Source organism: Leptopilina heterotoma, unplaced genomic scaffold (assembly GCF_015476425.1).
Source record: "Leptopilina heterotoma isolate Lh14 unplaced genomic scaffold, ASM1547642v1 Lhet_63, whole genome shotgun sequence".
NCBI classification, from domain to species: domain Eukaryota; kingdom Metazoa; phylum Arthropoda; class Insecta; order Hymenoptera; family Figitidae; genus Leptopilina; species Leptopilina heterotoma.
The window spans coordinates 3,822,082-3,847,387 of NW_025111149.1; the positions used below are offsets into that span (position 1 = coordinate 3,822,082).

Consider the following 25,306-nt stretch of genomic DNA (forward strand, 5'->3'; position numbering starts at 1 on the left):
CTTTTATTTATTATTTGAAGGTGTGTGCGCTTTTCTTCCTTTTATTTTAATTCACCAGTTTTTTATACATAATTTTTTTCTGCAGAAAGTGGCAGAAAGTTTTATGTGACGACTAGAAGTTTTGGCAATTATTCTTTAAACCAATTTTTTCTTTATGCGAAAATAAAGAAATGTGTGATTGGCGAAGTAGTGAAGAATGTAAGTTAAACATAATATTTTTTCAAAATTTTTTAAATTCTTCTATTTGGGATAGAAAAAATTAAACATTACGACATTTTTTCGAATTAAAATTATTATCTCAGATAATCAATTAAACCAAAGATAATTAGAAATAATAATAATTATCGGAACAGTGGAAAGGATAGAGAAAAATAATTTTTGAAAAAAAAATAATTTTTAAAACATAAACAATTTTAATTAGTATTATGTACATATTGCAACTTAATTATTAATGAAATTCGCAATTCACAGACATTAAAAAATAAAACTTAATATTGTCAACACAGCTTTTCTTGGTTCAAAATTCAAAAATATTGAACTCGTTATAAATTTTAATACTTCAAATCAATGTAATTAAATTACATTTTACAATTTGAACAGATATATAAATTTTTCTTTATAAATTTCGAGCGAAAATGTTCATTAGAACATAAAAGGGACAATTTTATTTAAAAAAAGGGACAATTTTTTTTTGCACAATTTGAATCAGTTACACTGAAAAATTCAAATTACACAAGCGTACTTGATTCAAAAATGAGTCTTTGAATGAGTCTTTGCTATTACAATCTAATTTTAAAATATAAATTATCGTCAAAAAAAACAATGCATACATAGTTTATAGCGTTTCGTCAAATTGAAACATTTGTATTATTATAAAAAAAAAAAATTCAAAGTCAGTCGAGAATATTTAATTTACTATTCGTTTTTCGTAATTGAGCTCTCCATGGAATTATTTGACCTTCGTCCGAATCGTAATTCGTTTCAATTCGTTTTTCTTCTTTTTCAACTTTTTCCACTTTCACCTCTTTTGGTTTTAATTGTAATGTCGCTGTCGTTGATTCTCTTTGCGTTGCTGGTGTTATTTCAATTTTTAACGTGGAACCCGTTGTCACAGTTGTTTGAGGTTGATAATAGCTTCTGAAAATGGAATTAAAACGAAAAGAATTTATTAAAAATTATTTCGCTTTTACTTCCTTGAAAAAGAAGTCTTAAATCAGAGATCCGCTGATTAAAATAAAAGTAATTAAAATTAGTAATTAGTATATTAATACTAATTATATGTCAAAACTAATTAGTAAATTAGTACTAATTAGCATAGTAATAATAATTAGTGTCGACATTAAATTAATTAGTTAAATTCTCACTTTTTATCTTCGTTATCTTTTTTAGCAAGAAGTTGTCTCTTCCAAGGTGGTATGGCTTTTTGTCGTCTCTCCTCGTTCTCCCGGGCAATTTGCTCCTCAAGTTCCTTTTTAGCTTTCTCTGCAGCTTTCCTCGCAAGCATCTGACGTTTCCAAATTGGTATTACATTTCCTGAACTATCCTTTTCTGGAATCTGGAGCAAAGATTTAATGTTTAACTTCAAATCACGTGTCAAACAGCAAAAGTAAAAAATTGAAAAAATAGTTTTTAAGGTAAAAAAATGACAATAATAATAATAATAATAATAAGAAAATTGTTTACCTGTTCGACAAAATTTGTGACATTAAATGCTTTATTAATTTCGGAAATTAAATTTTGTTCCTGTGATTTTTCAACTTGAGCTCTTTCCACTTTTAATTTTTTAATTCCTGGAATGTCTTTTGTTTGTTTCAGTTCCGCTATCAGGTCGGTCTTCTGGATTAGAAACGGTTCGGACACTGAAAAATGTTGATATTTTAAAAAAGTGAGTAATTATGAAAATGAAAAAGTAATTAGAGTATAGTGATTAGATTTAATCTAATTCTGAAAAAAATTAGGTTCTTTTGAAAAATTGTAGGTAGTTAAATTTTTAATAGATAATATATTTAGTAATCTAAATACCTAGTAATTTTAAATTGCAAATTAAAGATTAGTTAATTTGTAATTTCAATAGCAATTATTCGCACTCATCTGTTAAAAAAAATATTTTAAATATTTCTTTTACTATTTGCATACTTTATTGAGATCGAAAGAAAAATCTTCGCAGGCATTTAATTATTTTCAATATTCTCAAAAAAATTAAATTATTTTTCCAAATTTGAATAAAATTCTTCGCAGAAATTCAATTATTTTTAAATTTTAATAAAATTCTTCACAAGAATTCAATTATTTTGATAAATAATATAATTCTCCACAGGAATTCAATTATTTTTAATATTCTCCAAAGCATTCAATTACATATTTTTGTAAATTTTAAAATAATTCGCCACAAAAAATCAATTATATTCGTAAATAATAAAATTCTCCACAAGAATTCAATGATTTTTAATATTCTCGAAAGAATTCAATGATTTTCAGAAATTATAATAAAATCCTTCAAAAGAATTCAATTCTTTTTTATAACATTTTAATTAAATTCCTCAAAAAAATTTAATTATTTTCAAATATTTTATTAAAATTCTATTTTATTCTCATAAATAATACAATTTTTCGCAGAAATGCAGGAATGATTTTTAATTTAAAATAATTTTACTTAATAAATTTCTGTTAATATTTAATTTTCAAAATATTAAATTATAAATTTATTAAATTTTAAAATTTTAAACAGTTAAAAAGTATAATTTAGAAAAATTATTGAAAAATTTAATTCTCATGGAAAAATAAAGATCAATAAATATTTAAATATTTATTTAACAAAAATTATTGAATTTTTTAATAATTTTATTTAGAAATTTTTTAAAAATTAGGTTCTTCTGAAAAATTGTAGTTAAATTTTTTTGAAAATATTTGAATTCCCTAAAATAATTTTAAAAAATTTTGAAACCGTTTGGAAATTTCGTGAAATATCATTGAAATAAACATTTTTGTTTTGAAGATGAGTTTTATTTTTTACTTCTGAAAATTATTTTTTAATTATAATCGTATTTTTGAATAATTCTAATTGAACATTTGAAGAATAATAGAGTTAAAAGCTACTTTTGCTACTTTTTTTAAATTAATTAACGAGTTGAAAGCCTTTAATTAGAATAAGAAATAAAATAGAAATAAAAAAAAATATTTGAAAACTATTACCTATTATTATTAATTATTAATATTTGTTATTATTTAATATAATAATAAAGATAATAATAATATTAATAATAATAATAATTTATTATTTACTATAATAATGATAATGTTTCGGTACAAGTTTAAAAAATGCATTATAATATTGAAGAAATATGAAAATAATTTTTGATTTTAATCTTACTGTAGATTAGTTAAGAAGTTTTCATTGCGTAAATTAAATAATGAGATAAGAATTTTTTTTTTCTGTATTATAGGTATAAATTGTTTACCATTTGTCATGGATACACTTCGAGGTGGAGGCGCTGAAAATGTTTTCGATGCGTGCATTTTAATATTTGTCCGCCTGAGTTGAACGCTCGTCAGATCGTGAATACTTATAGTGGCAAGGGGCTGTTGCAGTGGCTTTGGAGATTCGGTTTCAGGTGTTGTGGCGGAAGTTGGACTTCCATGAATCTTCGGCGTCGAAGATGGTAGAGCCGGAGGAGGTGGTGGTCCCGGAGGAGGACTCGAGTCCTCCTCGGTTTTCTGCTCCTCGTCGTCGCTTGATCTGCCTTGAATATCCAAATTGTCCACGGATCTAATTTTAAAATTCAAAATCTTTTCAATATAAACAGGTATTACAACTTTTTTTCTCTTAAAAGCATTTGAACCATTATTCGCTTCACGCAAAAAATATTTTATCTGGAACAACTACCTACAAATTTTATTATATTAGCGAAATATTTTAGATATTTCAGTTAAGACTTTCGCTATTCTAGAGAAAATTATCGCTGTTCCAGGGGAAATATTTTTTCTGCGTTTGCTATTAAGTCATTTCGCTATTATTATCATAATGGTTTAAATGTTCTTAAATAATAATTACACACTGAAGGAAAATTTATTTGATTCAAATAATCAGTTAGTTGATTTTTATCAAATAAATCTTGAATACTTGAATCCAGGGCTAGAACTAGGTCCGTAAATTTGATTGTAGTCTGTAAAAGTCAGTTTTTTTTAAAAACGTCAGTAAAGTCCGTAATTTATTTGAAAAAGTACGAAAATTTCGTAAATTGTACGATATAATTTGGAGAATTTTTGAGAAGTTACAAATGATTACAGAAATTCAATTATTTTCAAAAGTAATAAAATTCTTCTCCGAAATTCAATTATTTTCAAAAATTTTAATAAAATTTTACACAAACATTTCATTATTTTCATAAATAGTAAAAATTTCACAAAATTCCAAATATTTACAAATTTTTGAAAAATTTTTTGGCAATAATTCAATTATTTTATTTCATAAAGAATGGAAATCTCACAGAAATTCAATTATTTACAAATTTTTTATAAATTTCTTTAAAATAATTAAATTATTTTCATAAATAATAGAACACTTTTTAGAAAATGAATTTATTGTCTTAAATAATAAAACTCATTGCAGAATTTCAATTATTTTTAATACTATTTTCATCAAATTCCTCGAAAAATGTAATTATTCATAAAATTTTTATTAAACTTCGTCAAAAGAATTCAATTATTTAAAAATTTGTTGATAACATTCTTTATGAGAATTCAATTATTCAATAAATTGTTTTTTAATTTTAAATAATTATAAGTATAATAATAATAATAATGGATTTATAGAAGAATTTTAGTTAAAAACACAACAAAAAGTGAATTTTTGAGAAATTACAAATGATTGCTGAACTTTAATTATTTTTAAAAGTAATAAAATTCATTGCAGAAATTCAAGTATGTTCAAAAATTTTTTAAAAAAAATTCTTATCAAAATTTCAATTATCTTTATAAATAATAAATTTTTTTTACGAAAATCAATTATTTTTAAAAATTTTAATATAATTCTTGGCAAAATTTTAATTATTTTTAAAAAATTTCCTCAATTCGATGATTTTGAAATACTATTTTATTAGAATTTCCCAAAAGAATTCAATTATTTGGAAAAATTATTTAAGAAAATTCTACGTAAATATTTAATTATTTTCATAAATAATAAAACTCATTGCAGAATTTCAATTATTTTTAATACAATTTTAGTCGAATTCCTCGAAAAATGTAATTATATTCTTAAATTTTTTTTAAAAATTCAATAAAAGGATTAAATTATTTAAAAATTTGTTGATACAACTTTTTAAGAAAATTCAATTATTTAATAAATTATTTAGTTTTGTATTTAAATATTTGAATTCTCGTAGAATTTTTTAATAAAAATTGATTTAAAAATGGATTACAGTTTAAATTTTAGATAATAATTATAAATTAAAATCATTACAACGTGAATCCTTAGAAATAATTGAATTTTGTAAAAGTTTCAAATTAAAATCTATAAAAATCTTAATTTTTCTTACTTTTAACTAATAATTCTGTAGAACTAATATTTTTGAAAAATTTTAATTGAATTTTTTTTTTTTTGAAATTATTTTAAGTTTTTATTTTCTAATGTATTGTTAATTGAAGAATTTCCGAATACTCGAAATTTCGTAAAATTGAAGTGAAAACAAATGAATTTGAACATTCTCAAAGAACTTTTTCAAAAATTATTAAAAATAATTGATTTAAAGAAGAATTTTAGTTAAAAACTCAAGATAATAATAATTGAATTGAAATTATGAAAATAATTTTGAAGAAGTTGTTATAAAACATGAAGAAGTCGATTACTTAGAGTGATTGATGTCTTCATGTTTTATAGTTATGAAAAAATTTCATTTATATTTTTAAGTAAAATATTTTCTTATTTGACTCGGATTGGTTATATTTTTATCAGTAGTTGGTCCGTAATTTTTAATGTTTGGTCCGTAATGTCCGTATTTTAAAATACTTTCACTGGTTCGAGCCCTGTGAATCAGATTATTTTTATTCAAATCAAATAATTTTGAACCTATAATTATTTTAATTAATTATTATTTGAATCTATAATTATTTGAACCAATAATTATTTGAACGAAAATTATTTGCACCAATAATTATTTGAACGAAAATTATTTGAACCAATAATTATTTGAACGAGTAATTATTTGCACAATTAATTATTTGAACCAATAAGTTCAGTATTTAATGGAAATACGATTTAATTGACTCAAATAAAAGTTATTTCATACAAATAAATATTTATTTGGTAATAGACAAGTAATTGGTTATTTGAAGCAAATAATTTTTTTTCAGTGCACTATTATACCTAATATAAAAATATAGAAATTTATCAAGATACAGAAATATTTAAAAATAGAAGTATATAAAAAGTAATTTTCTTGTTCAAAATCAGAATAGTATCGATTATAATAAATAACAATTAATGTTATCAGAATTGTGAAGATTACATAGAGCGAAATGTTTACAGATTACTAATTGCAAGAAGAGAAGCTGGATGAGGACGATCACTGACCTTGCTTTGGAGAGGCACTTCTTTTGAGGCACTTTGCAGATACTCTTGAGATATTCGGAAGGCTTCAGTAAAGTATTGGAATCGGCGGCATTTGTGAACGTGGGCGGAATGAAGGGCAGTACCATGTGTTTACTCACGAGATGTGACACCTGAGATGATTTAATTTCTTCGATATCTACCGGTGGACTGGCAGAATTGACTTCCGCCTGTTCGCAGGATGCATCGGTCTTGTTGGTCGCTGTTCCGCAACAGAAGAGGGGGTCAGCCAGTGATTATTATTAAGTACATAGTTGAATATGTGAATCTCGAGAGAAAGAGAGAGAAGGATCGTGTGCAAGTGAAATCTAGGTAAGTATATTATATGCCTGTTGAGCGATATGGTCTAGTAATAGTCGTATCCATAATCGCCCCGCTAACGGCCCAATTAAAAGTCATCGTGATCACCCTAAATTCTTTTTTCTTTTTCTTTATCACTCCCAATTAACTAAATCAACTCTATATTTATACTCTTAACAAGTCGTCAAGCTTTTCAAGTTTGTCTCGTTATCTTTCGAATCTCAAAAAGGAAAACTAATTAATTAATTTCCCCTACTAATTTTTTTTTTTTTTTTGTTATTTTTTCTTTTTCTTTTTTTGTTCGGTTGAAATTTTTCAATAATGAATGAAAAAAAGAGAAAACTTACTTGAGCGTTCTTGATCCATGAGAATTTTTTTTTAAATTATAAATTACTTTTTATTTTTATTTTTATTTTCACTTGACATGGGAATAATTATTAACTGATGTTATTTAAAGTTTAAACTGTTGTATAGACAATTTTACAATGAAGGGATGAATTCTATTGAGGTGTTACTTATCTTGCGATAATAAAGATTAAAATTGTGAATCATGAGTGTATAAAAAGGTATTAAGAGTATTTCTAATTCTCAAGGTTTTATCAAGAGTTCTAAGAAATATTTTTCAAAAATTTTTTTTCAATCTATTAAAATCAAATATTTCCTTATTTGAATTTTCTGTCTTTTTTCCGAGTCTTAAGTTGACAAAAATTAGAGAAATCGGAGAATTTAAGGAAAAGTCAGGAAACATGAATTTGATTAAGAGAATCAAGGAAATGTCAGAGAATTTTATCAAAAGTACTATAGAACAATTAAATTTTTAGAATTAGTACAAAAGTTCTGGTTTTTGGTGTTTGAAGACTTTTTTGAAAAACTTAAAAAAAATTGAATACTTCTTGAATTTTTTTCACATTAAAAACTTTTCAATATTTCACCTTTTCAACAGTGAATTTTAAAGCAAGTAAAACATTTTAAAGCAAGACCGAAATTTTCTATTATTTCTGTAATTAATTATATCATATTTTAAATAATTACTTTCTAGAATAACTCTTGAAATAATAACTTTAAGTAATTAATTTTAATTAATGTAGAAAAATATTTTAGTAAAAACAGTCATAATTTTCAGAAATAATAAAATTTCAGAAGATTTTAAACTAAAATTTTTGAAAATTTCAATTTTTGTGAATTAGTAAATTTAATAATTAAATAATAACATTTCAAATTATTATTCATGGAAAAAAAACTTTACCTAGAACAGGGATAAGTTTCTCTGGAATAACAAAAGTTTTAAATAAGACAATTAAAAATTACGCTAATGTAGTAAAGTTTGAGTTGTTTTTGGTGCAGTTTTTCTTTGCGTTTAAATTTTACATAAATTTATTTAAAATTCTGAAAAAATTAAGTTTTTAAGAAATTTTATTGCAATTGTTTAAAGATGCTTGAATTTTAAAAAAAAGTATTATCAACTCATTTGAATTTGTATTAAAAATAATTCAAATTGTCCATGGTTTATATTAGAGATTAAAATACAAAATTGAATTTTCGAAAAATTTTATTTAAAATCCTGAAAAATTAGATTTTTTAAAAATATTTGTTTTATTTTTATTTTAATAATTGAATTTTTATAAACAAGTAATTGAAATTAAATTTTTATTTTTTCATTTTCTATATTTATTATATTTCTAAAAAAAAAAAATTTTTGAGAAATTTTAATTCAATAATTGTTTAAACTTCAAAGTTATTTTAATTTGGGAAAAGTTTTATTGAAGTATTACCAAATTCATTGAAATTTTTTTTAATTAAACTGAAAATAATTTAAATTAAATTAAAAATGTACTAACAATTAAAATTATTACTTTACTAAATTTAACAAAGATTTAAATTTACAATTTCTTTCAAAAATTGAAGTTTCAAAAAATGTTATTTAAAATTCAGAAATATTAGTTTTTTCTAAATAAATCATTTTTATTTTTTAAAGATAATTGAATTTTTATAAACAAGTAATTGAAAATTGTTAAAATAATTTCTGAGAAATTTTAATTCAATTATTTAACGATACTTGAATTTTTAAATAATTTTATTAAAGATTTATCAAACTATATGAATTTTTTTGAAACTGAATTGAAAATAATTAAAACTGTTAATCTAAGAAAACTGTTCGACATAATAATTAATTTTAGTTTTAAAATAAATAAATATCCTTAAAGCTTAAAATAAATTTTTTGTTTCTAAAAATGATCTTTTTTATAATTATAAGAAAGATGAATTTAATTCTTCTTTTAATTTCTTTTATATATTTCAGGGAAAAAGTCCAAAATTCTCACTAAGAAATCAAGAAAAGAAAAGTCTTATTCATCTTCAGGGAAAACACAAGAAAAATGAGAAACAAATTTTTGTGGCAATTTCAAAAAGGTAATAAAAGAAAAATGTTTTTAATATACTTAATTTAATGTTACTCACAAGAGGAAAGACTTCCAGTCTCACTTTTACTATCAAGTCCGTTTGAATCACTGACATCTTTTTTCTCCTCTCGTGTTATATTTTCGACAACTTTTATTTGACTGACAAAAACCTCCTCAATTTCCGGTGGTGGTGGAAGAGGTGGCGGTGGCGGTGGCCTGAGAACGCTGAAATGAAAAGAATAAGTTTCAAGTCCCGGAAATGGCATATTTTGCAGACAATAAAAGAACATCTTCTGGGAATAATTTTATTCTCTTCACTTTTTTTTTTGTCTTCAAAATGACGTAAGAAACATCTTCGAACTCAAATTCTCAAAAAGCAGTAATAACGCAAAAATAATGTGAAAAAAAAGAAATATGTACAGAAAAAGGAGAATTCAATTCTCGAAAAAAAGCAGTAATAATAGTGGTAATAAATTATTATTATCATTATTAATAATAAATATTATTATTAATTATTATTATAAATACTAAAATTAATAATAACAAAAATATTGTGAAAGAAAGAAATGCAGAAAAAGGGTTAAATTCAGTTACAGTTTTTAAATAATAAAATTTAGTTAATTTGACTATAAGAAAAGTTTACATAAGTATTTGCTCATAAATTGAGCAAATTTAAAATATTATATTCATAAGGAACGTAAATTACAATAAATTACTTTCCGGTTATGAGTTCTGGTTAAAAGGTGATATAATGGCAATTTACGACTTCAGTACAGATTCACAAAGAAATTTATGGGAGCATTTACTATTTATCAATATCAGAATGCTTAGATTTAGCTATGAGAAAGTTTAAACTTCGATCATAAACTTTGGCAGAGAAAAAAAGTTCCCAAATGAATTATATTTCAAGTCGACTTTTATATATTTTCTAATAGACAAAAATTAATTTATGTGAAGGATAAAAATAAATCTTTTTTTATTTCCACAAAATATTACGATTTTCTGAAAAAAAAATCTTGTAAAATTCGAAGAGTTGAAAATTAATAATTAATTGAATTGATATTGTCTGCCTGCCCACACACACGTGTTTTTCATGTATGATTAACTTTCAATCAAGGATGTTAGATTTTTGTCCCACTTACCTGGACCCATTACTGATTGTCTTTATCCCCTTTTCACTTTCCACTTTTGAGCTGATTGAGTCCTTTCTTTCTGCAAATTATTAAATTGATTTGTTTTCTTATTAAATTATGTATATATCGTCTCTTCCGCTCGTGATATAGTTTTTAGAAAATTGCTCTTCAATTGCTTTTTCATCTTTACAATATATATATATTTACTTTCTCTTCCTGTTGAGGTGGAGGGAATACTTGATAAAATTGATGATGTGTCAAAAAATACTCGAAGGTAAACAGCAGATGAATTATTTTACGATAGGAGATGAGAAAGTTTTTGAAGGAGGTGAAATTTATATAGAATGAGAGCAATTTTATTATATATGATTGCCTTTTATCGATATTCTTTCTTTTACGATATTTTTATATTTCATTTTATTTCATTAAATTCAACGTTTATTATTTAAAATAAGTATTGAGATTATTGGGAATATTTGGTAATTTTTAAAAATTTTGTGGAAAAATTTTAATTATTCAGGCTTTGCACTCATCAACTTAAAACTAGTATATTGACAACTTTTTTTTACAATTTGCTACTATTTTTTTCTTCAAAATAATCATTTTTCGAAAGAATTCAATCATTTTCATAAATAATAAAATTATTTTGCAGGAATTTAATTATTTTCAATATATTCCCGAAAGAATTAAATTATTATTGGAAATTTTAATAAAATTTCTTGCAGAATTTCAATTATTTTCAATATTCTTGAAACAATTCAATTCATTTTGAAAATTTTTCGCAAAAATTCAATTTTTTTCTTAATTTATAATATTCTTCACAGGAATTCAATTATTTTCAATATTCTCGAAAGAACTCAATTATTTTTAAATTTTTTATTAATTCCTCCCAAGAATCCAATTATTTTTAAAAATAATAAAATTTTTCGCAGAATTTCAATTATTTTCAATAAATTATAAAATTCTCCACAGAAATTCAATTATTTTGAATATTCTCGGAAGAACTCCATTATTTTTGAAAATTTTAACTCAATTCCTTGCAAGAATTCAATTATTTTTAGAAATAATAAAATTTTTCTCAAAAATCCAGTTATTTTCATTATTTTTGAAAAATTTCAATTATTTTTGAAAATTTTAATTAAATTCCTTGCAAGAATTTAATGATTATTAGAAATACTAAAATTTTTTGCAGAAATTCATTTATTTTCAATATTTTTGAAAAAATTCAATTAGATATTTTTTAAAATTTTAATAAAATTTTTCTAAAAAATTCATTTATTTTCAATATTCTCGAAAAAATTCAAACCTTTTTGAAATTTTAATTAAATTTTACTTCCTCATAGAGGAAGTATTGTAATACCAAAATTTTTCGAGTTCGATTTTTTGACATATCTTTATGTTATTTGACCTCAGGAGTTCAAAAATGACATTTTTAAAAAATGTCATTCCGTATGTGTGTGTGTGTAAACATCACATTTTCATAAATATCTCGAAATTATGAAGAGCTTTTGGGTTGAATTCTTTTTTAAATTGTAGATCTCACCTGCGGACATAAAGTGAGAGTACTTTCTGATATATTAATAAAGTTTAACTAAATTTTTTTTGGATTTTTAATTTTGCAAAAAAACGTTTTTTGCCCATAACTTTAAAAAAATGTTAGGATACCTATAAATGTTTTTCCATAATTTTGTAGAGTTTTTTTAGACGCATCTTTTGAGCCCTAATTGAACATTTTTCGTCCATATTAACCGGAGTTATTAAACTTTTAAAAATACAAAATTTTAGAAAATAAGACTTTTTTGAAAATTTTGTTGAAAAACGTAGAAGTAACTTTAAAATTCTCGTTATCAACTTGTAGAGCATTAAAAGACGCTTCGATTGACCTATTTTTGAACCTACTTCGATAATAAATTTCGAAATTATTGGTATTTTAAAAACCAAAAATTATGAAAAATGACATTTTCTCAACTTTTTTGTTTGAAAATTTTTGTTTAACTATTAAATTATTGTAACTATCTTGTAGGGTATTTAAAAATACATTGATTGACTCAAAATTTAATCACTTTTACTATATTTATAAAAAGTTATTCATATATTTCTATTATTTTTATCTCCATGAGGAAGTAAAGTGTTCATGAAATGAGCACCAAAATTATAAAAAAAAATATACAACTTGGCAGCGGTTTTTTTCCAAAATTCAATTATTTTCATAAATTATAAAATTCTCTACAGAAATTCGATAATTTTCAATTTTCTCGGAAGAACTCAATTATTTTTTGAAAATTTTAACTAAATTCCTCGTAAGCATTCAATTATTTTAAAAAATAATTCATTTTTGCGCAGAAATTCATTAATTTTGAATATTTTGGAAAAAATTCAATTATTTTTGAAAATTTGAACGAAATTCCTTGCATTAATTCAATTATTTTCAGAAATTATATTAAAAAATCCTTCTAAAAAATTCAATTATTTTTAAAAATATTGATAATTATTCCTTTATAAGAATTCAATTCTTTACAATACATTTTTAATTATATTCATCGAATGAATTTAATTATTTTCAGAAGTTTGAATAAAATTCTTCGCATAAATTTCATTATTCTCATAAATAATAAAATTCTTTGCAAGAATTCAATTATTTTTAACACAATTTTAATTAATTTTCTCCAAAGAATTTAATTGTTTTTAAAAATTTTAATAAAATAGGTTACAATTAGAGTTGCACGTCGATCGCTACGATCGAGAAATAACCAGCTTCAGGTGAGAGTCTCGTTAGACAAAACAAAAATCTCGTCTCACTTCATATTATAAAGCCGATCACAGAACATAAACGAGAATCTCGTATTATATTAATTACAACAATCGTGGACGAAAAACCTCATTTGTTTAGAATATGAGTTATTGGTTATTGTCGATTAATGTTAAGGATATTGAATGCAATAAATTATTTTATTTTCTGTTTTAAATGCTATTTTTGTTAAATAATTATTTAAAAAATTGAAAATAGCTACAAAATTAAAAATAAAAATATTTATTTAATCATGAAAATAAAAAACCTTCCTTTCTTTCGATGAAAAACATTTTTTACTCTTTTGGAGAAAGATGAAAAATTTGTGGCAAATATATATAGAATTATAGAAAATATTTGTGCATGAAGTCAAGCAAAAGAAAAATTAATTTTTAGCAAAGAATAATAGTTAAACAATTAATAATAAATTAATGTTTGTCAAAATAGTTACGCTACTATTAATAATATATCTGTTCTACAAATTGAAAACCATAATAATTTATTTAATCATGAAAATAAAATTAAAATGTTTATTTCTAATAAAGCAAAATAAATATTACAATGTTTGTTTACAAAATTAAAATTTTTTTTTAAATTTTCTTTTTGAATTTTTTTTAATCTTAAAGTTTATTCTTTAATCTTCTAAATGTAAACTAGTCAAAATTCCTTTTGGTGGTAAAAGAAATTAATAAAACATTATTTTAAACAAATTTTTAATTCTATATTTTTATCTTACAACACAACAAGTTAACAAAATAAAATACCAATTATAATAAAAAAAAAAAAAAAAAAGTTTGCCAAAAAAAAAAGTTTGCCTCTGCAAACTTTTTTTCAATTCAACACAAAAGAATTGATTTATTGTAGGAAATTAGCCAATTTTCTTATCATTTACTTCTCCCATAAAAGTTTTTATTTTAGGCGTTAACGAACAATTAACCCAAGAATTTAGTCCCATTAAACAACGAATTGAATGATCATTTAATCGGTTTCGATGTTTTCGAATTGTTAACGAGCTTCTTGAAAAAAGTCGTTCTGATGGAACGGATGTTCCTGGGATAGCTAGGAAATCTCTCGCCATGCGTGCCAGATTTGGATACTGTATTTCGTGCTCCTTCCACCATTTTAAGACGTCAGTATTCGCGTGTGCACGGTCTTCCAAATTATACAAAGTAATTTCTTTTTCCCAAATGTTCTCTGATGAAGTTGCAGGAGATTTTTCATTATTCTTATATAATGATAATATATCAATATCAGCATCACTTTCCATAAATTGCTCTGCTTCAGTTAAAACTGGGTTCTATATATTTTAGATATTTTACTACTTTGTACGGTAATCTTTTTTTACTTATATTCTAATTAAAAATAAATTGTAAAAAATTTTTGATTTTTAAAATTATAATGAAATTAAAAAATTAATAAATATTCAAGATAAATAAATTAGCAAAAAAATATCCAGAAAATATTTTATATTTCAAAAATATATTTATTATTATTATTATTATTATTATTATTATTATTCTTTATTTCTGCACTGATAATGACTATTTAATTTATTATATTTTAAATTTTAAGTTTAAAAATTAAGAAAATATTAAACATGATTCTAGATTACCTCTTGAACTGATCCTTCATAATATTCATGTTTGAAAATGTCCTTAAATTTTTCCAGAGAAGTTGCTTTCATTTCAATACCCCATGATGTTAAATTGAACGTTTCTATTTTGTGTCTTGGGTCCAGAATCAATACAATACTGTAGATCCAATTACTTTTTCTATAATGTTTTAATAATTTAGCTAATCCTAATTCCAGAGCCGATAAAATTTTCTCTTCTACAGAATTTCTAATTTTTTCTTTTAATTGAAAGATCGAGTTTTCTAGTTTATCAAGGAGCATGTTGAATCCTACTATTATTAAATTTAATGTTGGGTAACTTTCCCCGCAAAATACTTTTGACAAAACTTTAAAATTCCGCAAATGCCTGTGTATTTCTTGTAATAGGACCCATTCATTCTCTGAAATAAGCATCTTCTCCAAAGCGGGATTATTTTTGCACAGCAAGTTTATTGGCAATTGCATATGAATCCCTAAATGGATCATATCGCAAGTTGAATTCCACCTGGTGGACACGTCTATATTCGGTGAAAGCATTTTTATTCCGCATACTTCACAACTACTGTGCAATTTATTTTTCCAAATTTCAGAGTTTTTCAAAAGTTTAAATAATTTTCTTAATTTACAAAGCGGCGATGTCATAAGACTTCCTTGAATTTCTTCTAAAATATCAGTTTCCTCGTAATCATTTTCTAATCCTTCATCATCTTCATTTTCATAGCAAACAATATCAAGTCCTAACTGTTTTAACATATCTTGAACGGCTATGTTCAAAATATGAGAATAACATTGAAAATGCTGATTCATGTAATCAAATGGAATTAATTTTGATAACTCTTTTGTAAATTTGAAATTCACACTGGCATTATCGACTGTTATTCCTAATACTTTATTACTTATTTTAAAATTTTGAACCGTTTCATCAAAATATTTAGCAATGTCTTTCCCTGTATGATCGCCGTGAGAAGGAATAAAATCTACGACCAGGGAATGCAAATTCCACTCTTCATCAATAAAATGACCCGTGATTCCATAATACCCTTTATGTGAAATTGACGTCCACCCATCTAAGGTAAATGATATTTTTGATCCGTTGGTTTGTAAAATTCGAATTACCACTTCCTTCATTTTTATAAATCTATTTACAACAATGTCTTTCATTTTCCCTCTCAGTGGAATTTGAGCTTCTGGATTTAGGTAGTTAAATAATTTTTGAGAGTCATCGTCATCAAACAACATCAAAGGCAAGTGTTTTTTTGCTATCCAATCGACTAACAGATTTTCAAATACTTCTTGTTGAAAATTCTACAAAAAATGATATAATATTAAAAAATAAAATTTTTTAAATATTCGCTTACGTATAAAACAGTTACATTTTTTAAATAGGAGTGTGATGAAAAAAAAGAATTAAAATTTTAATTAATTTTCTCTTTTATTATTTATTAACTATAATTTTGTTTATATTTTATTTAAATAATTTATTATTTTTTCTACGAAATTAATTTTATTTATTTTAAGAAAATAAAGTTTTTATTAAGAAAAAATTAAACTTATGGGAAACTGAAATCGGAAAGAACTATTATCAGGGTGGCCACATGTCAGTAAAGTCAGGGTAACACATTTTTTGTCAGTAAAGTCAGGAAAAAATTTTTTTTCAGGGAAATTATGAAAATTGAAGCATCTTTCAACTTATTTCCAAAAATTTTGACTTTTCTCCAAACATTGCAACAAAATAACACAAGCTTTAGTAAAAGAAGTGCAATTCATTCTGATTTTTATAATGCGAAAAATAACTATAAACGAATCTTCCGAAAATTGTTTTTGAATCATTTTTTAAGATAATTAAATTTTTCAAATATATCTATAATAAAAATATTTTTGAGTAATTGAAATTTTGTACATTTTAATTAAAAATAATGAATTTTGTTTAAGTATTTTGTTACAATTTTTAAAAATCAACTTTTGAAGAATTTTCATTGCAAATTTTGAAAAGAATTGAATTATCAAAAATGTTAAAAATGGAAATTAATGAAAATAAGCTTTTAATTTTTAAAAATTCAGTATTTCTAATCATATATTTCTGAAAATTCAAATATATGCAAAAAATAATAACATTTAAGAATTATTTTCAACATTTTGGAGAAAAAAATCATGTTAAAAATTTTTAATTAAAATTCGTCAAAAAATTAATTAGTTTCTTTAAATTATACAAAAATTCTTTTAAGAAATTTAATTATTTTCAATAAATGAAATTAAAATACTTTTAAAAACTAATTATTAGAATTGTTATTTAAATTAATTAATTTAGAGATCAAGTTTAGTTGAAAATTGTAGAAAATAATTGAATTCAGAAAGGGTTATAATTGTAATTTTTAGAAATTATTAAAATTCATAAATTTTACTCTTTTTCCGTAAGCATTCATATTTTCCTGTAAAAAGAATTTTCTCAGGGAAAGTAATTCTAATGTCAGTAAATTGTCAGGGAATATCAGGGAAATTGATAAACTGAAACTTGTGACCACCCTGAATAATTATTATAGAGTGATTTAAAAATAAAATAATTAAAGAATAATTTTATTGGAAATTTAATATGAAAAATACATTTTGTATAAATAGTAATAATAAATAATTATTGTTCTGAATTCTTAAATAATTTAAAAATATTTCTACTAATAACCTTCATTATTATACTTGTCATTACTATAAATGGATCAAATAGTAATTATTTGTAAAATAAGGGTTAAAATTATTATAATTAAAAGTTACTTGTTGAGATGTCTCAGGTAATGGATACGTTTCTTTATATTCTTCGAAATGTTCTTTCTGTAAATGACGCTTAAGGCCTGTGGTGTTTGAGCCACTCATTTTAATAGTTTTTATTACAGGTGGATTTTTCAGAAGACAAAGTTTACATTTTCCCCATTTGCAGTTAGTATTTTCATCTACACTGAATTCAAATGATTCATGGAGAGGTTTCCCATTATACTTTCTGCGTTTAGCTCGAAAATTAACATCTTTAAAATTCTCACTAAACAGAAATTAAAATTACATTGCAAAATAATGTTTTAAATTTACATTATAATGTAAATAATTGAATTTACTCAATAGTCCGCCTGTTTTCTTCTTCAGTATCGCCCATTTTTAAATTTAAAACGAAATAGTGAAATTGACAAATCAACCGATGACAGCGATCACAGTGAAATTGTCGAGACGATAATATGAGAAATAACAAAAGAATATACGATAATCTCGGTTCGACAAATGCTCGATTTTAAAACAAAATATTCCGATCTAAACGATCATCTTGTATCGATGTGCAACACTAGTTACAATTAATTTACAAATTAAATTATAATTTTTAATTCAAAACATTAAAGTAAAATTTAGTTAAGTAATTTTTAAGATTTAAATTCAATTAAAATTAGAAAAAAATTAATTCATGTAAATTTATAATAATATTTAAATATTTATAATTATAGAATTTATTAATATTATTTTTCTAAAAAATTATTAATGTTTTGAATAATTTTATTTAAAGATTCTAAAAAATAATGGAAATTTCGAAGAATTATAGTTGTAATGTTTAGAAATCCTTAACTTACAAAATAAGTTTTACATTGAAATTGAAAATTTTAATTTTTGAAAAATAATAAATAACAATAAGTATTTAAATATTAATTTAACAAAAATTATTGTTCTTGAATAATTTAATAGAAATTCTGAAGAATAGGAGATTTATGAAAAATTGTAATTCAAATGTTTTGAAGATAATTGAATTTCCGAAAATAATTTTGAAAAATCGAAACAATTGGAATTTTTGTCTAGTTTCATAGAGGTAAATTTTATATTTTAAAGAATTTAAGTTTTTTACTTTTAAAAATTATTTTTAAATATCGTAATTTTGAAGAATTTAACTAAAACTATGGGAAATAATAGAATTTAAAAAAAATTTTAAATCGAAGTTATTTCCAGGATAAGGAAAGAAAAACGTATTTTTTTAGAAATATGGGGAATTAATAATGAAGTTTTTGTGATAACCCTGAATGAAATGAGTTCCTTTTTAGTACATTGAATCGACTAAAGCAAGTTTTTTAGTCGTCAAATTTAATTATTCGATAACTATTTTTTCACTACTTTTTTACTTATTTTTTTAGTCTTAAAGATACTTTTTGCTACCTTTTTTAAATTAATTATTAACGAGTGCGAAACCTGAATTATTTAGAAATTTTTCTATTTTAATTATTATTTTTTTTTTTTTTTACTTTTGATATTCTATTGTAATTATTTTTTGATTTTCTACTTTTGATGTAATGGATAAAAATGAATTATTTCTTTAAAAAATGAAATTTTTTTGTAAAAAATTTTTTTGTAAGTTTTGCTTTAATTATAATATTATTATTTATATATTAAATTTTTTTATTACCTGTTATTTCCGTGATTTTGGGACTTTTACTTATTCTTTCATTACTACTGTTTCTTGAGAGCGATGGCGTTGATGTTGTCGAGGAGAAACAATGAATTTCACTACTCATATTTGAACATTCGCTTGCACTGCTTGATCTACTATAACGGCGATCAGTTTTTCGAGACCGACTGAAACAATTATAGATTGCAACATTATCTAATTTTATGTTTTGTCAAGTCTTTTATTGGATTTAAAACTAACATGAAAACAATCGTATTCAGTTCCTGGTTTTATTGTCTTTTATCTTCTATAATAACAAAGTTTTTTATGTCACCAACAATATTAAGCAATTGAACAAAAAAAAATAATATTTCACTTCCATAGAAAATTTATTTTTGAAAAATAATTCTCTTTCTTGAATTCGAAAATTAAATTTTAATTAAATAATTATGAAATTTATTACTAAAGAAATTTGAAATTTTTTTCGTATGTACTCAATTTTTCTTGGGATGAGGTCAATGATTGTTAATTTAATTTAATGGTTCAAGATTTCTCGATCACTTATCGATGATAGTTTTATTACCACATAATTGTTAATTACTTGGCATCTCACAATTTATCATGCTCTGTTTAAAGAGAACATCCTTTTCAATACAACTAATAGATTCATGCTATTAGAAAATTATGTTTTATTGTATAAACTGTGTTAAGTCCGTAAACTTTTTTTTTTCCTCTCTTTTTGAAAATTTAATTTTTCAACATTTTTTATTTGTCGAGATTTATTTATTTACTTTTTTTTGTATTTGGGTGATTCTCCGCGTGGCGCACAATTTAATGTCCCTCATGTTTTTTAAGAAAACAGTTTCATATATTCTAATAAATTCAACGTGGATAACTTATTTCCATAATAACAAATAAAAGTCTATAGTCGTTTCCATTTAAAAGTTTAGAATTTTACTTAAAAGTCTGTTTTAAGGTGCCAAAACGTCATGGTGTAATCAGTCCCCATTACCATTTCATATATAAAATGTAATTTTTTTAGTAAAATATAATAATAAATATAATGAATATTGACATTTTCTTATTGTCTAAATTAGTAGAATTGAGAAAAACAAAACACTTATGTAAAAAAAAATTTATTTTTTAATATTTTTGTAGATATTTCTTGTCCCCCGTTTTCGCGTCATGGTATCATCACTTTGTAAAATTGCCTAATTTACATAAAAAATGAAATCGAAAAATTACTTAACATTAATAAAAAGCATTAGTAAACTCTCGTAAGTAAATTACTAAAAAAGAAATTAATAAAAAAATTTATTTTTCTGTTTTATATGTGTTACGAGCATGAAAGTTGCATAGGGAATCACAGAATCGTCATGGTCGAATCATAATATATTTGCAATAAAATGAATAATTATTTATATTTTACCTCAAAACAAGTTTAGTAGTATAAAGTAAGTGAAAACAAAAGACGTGGAAAAAAAGAATTTTTGAAATCGATAATAATTTGCTTAAAAAATTAGTTTTTCTTGTGCGTCGTGGTCGAATCAGAGCGTCATGGTGTAATCAATTTTACATGGGTGTTTATTGTAAAAAAGAAAATTATAATTATTTTGTCTGGCCCACCACGAATATTTCGTTCTTGAATATTGAACTTTAAAATTCTATATCGACTTTTACTTAAATTGAAAAAAAAAATTTCAAAAATAGTAAAATCCAAATTGTGCGCTACGCGGAGAATCACCCATTTATTTATTTTTCTCTCGGCACTGAGTGAAGATTTAAATTAAAAATTGTTTTTAAGAATTAAATTTTTTCCTGTTACTTCATTTTTCTTTTAATTAAAACTATAAGTACAAAAAATTTTAATTTCCACTGGAATTGAATTTAAAATTTGGAAATTTAGAAAAGATTAATTAAATAGTTTCTATTTTTCCAGAATTCTACTGTGGAAGGTGAACGGATCAACATATGAAACGTGAGAGGATTACCTGCCATCGGATGCGTTATCGGACAATTTTTTTTGAAACGAAGAACTGACGCTGCTATCATTTTCTTCCTGACGTAAGCAAATTTGTTCGTATGCATGCTCACTGGTGTCCTTGATTATTGAGTCCGACCTTATCGAGTGCCCGTTGCTGATGGGCTTGTAGGTCCCGTTATTGATGTGCACGTCCACTTTCACTGGAACAATAAAAATTCAATAAGGAATCTAGCATGTTCTTCCCGACACGCCTTGATGTAATCATTACATGAAAATTTATTACGTCTCATCATTCACTTTTCGTGACCACGAAATAATTTCAGTCGTGAAAAAAATATACCTATAATTATTTTTTTTCTCCCCTCTCTATTCTTGTTGCACTAAAACGCAGAAATTATTAGTTTTCAATTGAAATTTTCATCACTTTCACTTTTTAATGTTTTGTAATACAATTCGATAATAGAGAAATGAAATCTCTTTTTTTTCTATCGGATCTTTTTGAATTATAGAAAGGTTTTGTAAACCTTTCTAATTAGATACTATTCTCCTTTGTAATTAATTATTGCTCTCTTTTTGTTATCTTCTTTCTTTTAGAAATTTAGAATGCTAAATTTTTGTCTTTTAAATGCTGTATTTTAAATACTTGTTGTATTAAAAATAGGATAAATAATTCCATTTATAAATAAATCGTTTGATTTACAGGCCTCGGATATTATCATATTTCGACTTTTTTCAACTGTTTTAAAAAAAGGCGACTTTTTTCGATTTATTTTCAAAAATAAGTGATCCAAGTATTGCAACAAAATACCACATTTTTAGTATAAAATGAAACTTATTTCCATTTTTATAGTGTGAAAAATAACTTTTTTCCATTTTTTTCGACTATTTTCAAAAAATGCGACTATTTACGACTTATTTTCAAAAACTGGGACTTTTTCGACTTTTCTTTCAAATATTGTAACAAAATACCACATTTTTAGTATAATATGCAACTTATTTCAATTTTTTACTCCAAAAAATAATTCTACACAATTCATTCAAAAATTATTTTTGAATAACTTTATTAATTGAATTTTTGAAATATACAATAAAAAAGATTTTGAATAATTGAAATTTTGTAATATTTAATTGAAACTAATTAATTTTTTCATCAATTATTTTATTACAATTTTTAAAAATCAACTTTTGAAGAATTTTATTTGTAAATTTTGAAAATAATTCCTATATTCTCAGAAATGTTAATGAAAAATCTTCAAGTGAAAATTTAAAAATGGAAATTAATGAAAATTATATTGAAATATTTTTGAAGTAAGGAATTCTTAGAATATTTCCTCATTCAAATTTTTTAAAAATTAATTATTTTCAACATTTTCAATTACATATTTGGGACCGTCCATAAATTACGTAAGTCACTTTTTTGGAAAATTTGACCACCCACCCCCCTTTGTAAGATTTTTTACATACATTAGCGCCATTTTTTCTACGGTTCGTAAGATTTACCAGACCCATCCCTCCCCCCAAAATGTCTTACGTAATTTATGGACGACCCCTTTCCGAAAATTCAAACATGTTTGGATTTTCGTAAAAAAAATTTTCATAAATTTTGATAAAAAAAATAAAAACATTAAAATTTTTTAGAATTATTTTTAACATTTTGGAGAAAACAATTATATTCCAAATTTTTAATTAAAATTGTTCAATAAATTAATTAGTTTTTTATAACTTATACAAAAATTCGTTTAAGAAATTCAATTATTTTCGAAAATATACATTACAATATTTTTGAAAAACTAATTCTCAGAATTATTTTATCCAAATTTTTTAAGATTCAATTACCTTTGAAAAAAAAGTAACTAAAATTTTTTATAATGTTTTTTTTAGACTTATTAAAATTCGTAGAAATCATTTTCATATATTTATAATTATAAAAGTCTTCAAAAATTTGTTTTTTTTATATTTTTCAAAAATTCAATTATTTTTAAAAGATTTATGAAAAATTCATTCATTTTTAAAAGATTTTACCAAATTTCAATTATTTTAAAAAGATTTTATCAAATTTCAATTGTTTGGAAATTTTTCAATAGTATATTTAATTGAAAAACTATTATCTCTTAAAAATTATTGAAAAATATTTTGAAAAAATTAATTTTAGGATTTTCTTTATACATAATACTTTTTTGAAAATATTCTATCTTAATAATTAAAAAAATTTTGAAAGGGTTATAATTGTAATTTTTAGAAATTATTAAATTTGAAAAGGTTTTAAATTGGAATTTTTTAAATTTTATTTCCCGTGGAAAAAGAAATTTATTAAATAAATATTTAAATACTTCTGTATAATTTAAATATTTATTTAATAAAATTATTCAAGCTTCGAATAATTGAATTTAGAAATCAGTGAAAAGGGAAAATCAGAGAAATACAAAATAAAATAAAAAAATCTTTGCGCCTTAAAGTCGTTCCGAGGCCTGGATTTATATTTTATCAAAAGAAATGAGTTATTATCGAATGTAAAAACAGTGACTGTCCATCGATTCCATATTTCAGAGAAAGACAATTTCACTTCCGATTATCACTCTTGATGCTAATTTGCATATTAATATTTAGAAAACTACGTTTCTGTTTTGCTAATAGGTAATTCTTGAGAGGATTCATTGTCCGGATTTTCTAAATTTGACATGTTGATATTCATAGAACTTTTTCTTTTAAGATTCAACGTTACTAAGTAAAATAACGTTTTTAATTCTATAGAAAAAAATTGTTTGTTATTCGATTCTTGCAATTATATTCTTTCTCATCTCCAGGCTGTCATTTGATCGAGATGAATGACTCGCATTCCAACTTTTCTTCCAAATTTTTGGATAAAATACAATATTTGGTTGTTAAAAAAAGGCGACTTTTTTCATCTTAAAAATTGTCACTTTTTCGACATTTCTTCCAAATATTGGGACAAAATACAAAATTTGGTTGTTAAAAAAATTGTTTCGAATTAAAAAACTTAGTTTCGTACAATTTTTTTTTGAATTTTTTCATTGTACGAATAATAATTGAATTTTCGTTATTTATATTTTGATTTTTAATTAACTAGCTGCGTTTGATGTCAATATTAAAAGTGTTTAGAATATTTTATCATAAATTAGTATCGTTTATTTAGACACTTGTTAAGCGATCTAATCTGTCAGGTTGGCTTGTTGTCTCGAGAGAGAAACTCTGGACTCTTGAAGTTTGTTATGGAATGTAAGTAGAGTCTACTTTGTTATTTCCTATTCATCTATTCAATTCCTTTGAGCTTTAACTAAATTGTGTAGGTTTTAGTTGAGATGGACAAGATTTAAGATTACCTTGAGGAAATAATGAAACGCAAACTTAGCCATGTGGAAATATGCATGCGAATCTCTCTCTAAATTAAGATTTCGATAAAATTCGTTAAACTCTTTTCTTTCTTTCTCTCTTTTTAATAAAAGCAGGGCTCGAACTCGGTTCGTAAATCCAGTAAAGGTCAATTATTTTCAAAAATTTTTTAAATAGAATTCAATTAATTAAAAAAAAAATTTAATAAAATTCTACACAAACATTTAATTATTTTTTATAAATAGGTAATAGAATTTTCATAAAAATTCAAATATTATTTTCATAAATAATAAAACTCATTGCAGAATTTCAATTATTTTTAACACAATTTTTATCAAATTCCTTGAAAAATGTAATTATTCATAAAATTTTTATTAAAATTTGTCAAAAGAATTCAATTATTTAAAAATTTGCTGATAAAATTCTTTATAAAAATTCAATTTTAAGAAACATTCAATTATTCAATAAATTTTTAAAATTTTAAATAAATGAATTCTCGTAGAAATTTTTGATAAAAACTGAGAAAAATTAATTTTAGTTAAAATTTTAGATAATAATTGAATGTTAAAAGCATTATAGCATGAATTTTTAGAAATAATTGAATTTTGAAAAGGTTTCAAATTAAAATCTTTGAAAATCTGAATTTTTCATACCGTATTTCAAAATTCTGTTAAACTAATTTTATTGAAAATTTTAATTACAATTGTTCTGAAATTACTTGACTTTTTAA

General features: G+C 23.1%; 1 protein-coding gene and 1 long non-coding RNA gene across 4 annotated transcripts in view; one reads left to right on the forward strand and one right to left on the reverse strand.

Annotated features, from left to right (window-relative positions):
* Window positions 1-33: 33 nt before the first annotated feature.
* Window positions 34-3,582, forward strand: LOC122509859. Of its 2 annotated transcripts, none has more exons than XR_006302385.1 (3): window positions 34-198; window positions 1,816-1,885; window positions 3,444-3,582. It is a non-coding gene; the product is annotated as an uncharacterized LOC122509859 (long non-coding RNA). The 2 variants fall into 2 exon arrangements; XR_006302386.1 differs by lacking the exon at window positions 34-198 and adding an exon at window positions 1,528-1,634.
* LOC122509853 (espin) overlaps window positions 592-25,306 on the reverse strand; it is a 40,620-nt gene continuing 15,905 nt past the window's right edge. Inside the window, exons 4-12 of one of the 2 annotated variants that reach the window (XM_043624134.1) lie at window positions 21,233-21,425; window positions 19,260-19,429; window positions 10,446-10,515; window positions 9,362-9,528; window positions 6,569-6,806; window positions 3,459-3,766; window positions 1,684-1,859; window positions 1,365-1,555; window positions 592-1,137 (exon numbers count right to left, since the gene is read on the reverse strand). In XM_043624134.1, coding sequence (XP_043480069.1) covers window positions 894-1,137; window positions 1,365-1,555; window positions 1,684-1,859; window positions 3,459-3,766; window positions 6,569-6,806; window positions 9,362-9,528; window positions 10,446-10,515; window positions 19,260-19,429; window positions 21,233-21,425 — 1,757 coding nt within the window. In that variant the 3' untranslated portion in view covers window positions 592-893. The remainder of the gene's footprint in view (window positions 1,138-1,364; window positions 1,556-1,683; window positions 1,860-3,458; window positions 3,767-6,568; window positions 6,807-9,361; window positions 9,529-10,445; window positions 10,516-19,259; window positions 19,430-21,232; window positions 21,426-25,306) is intronic. The other variant, XM_043624135.1, reaches the window with a different exon arrangement.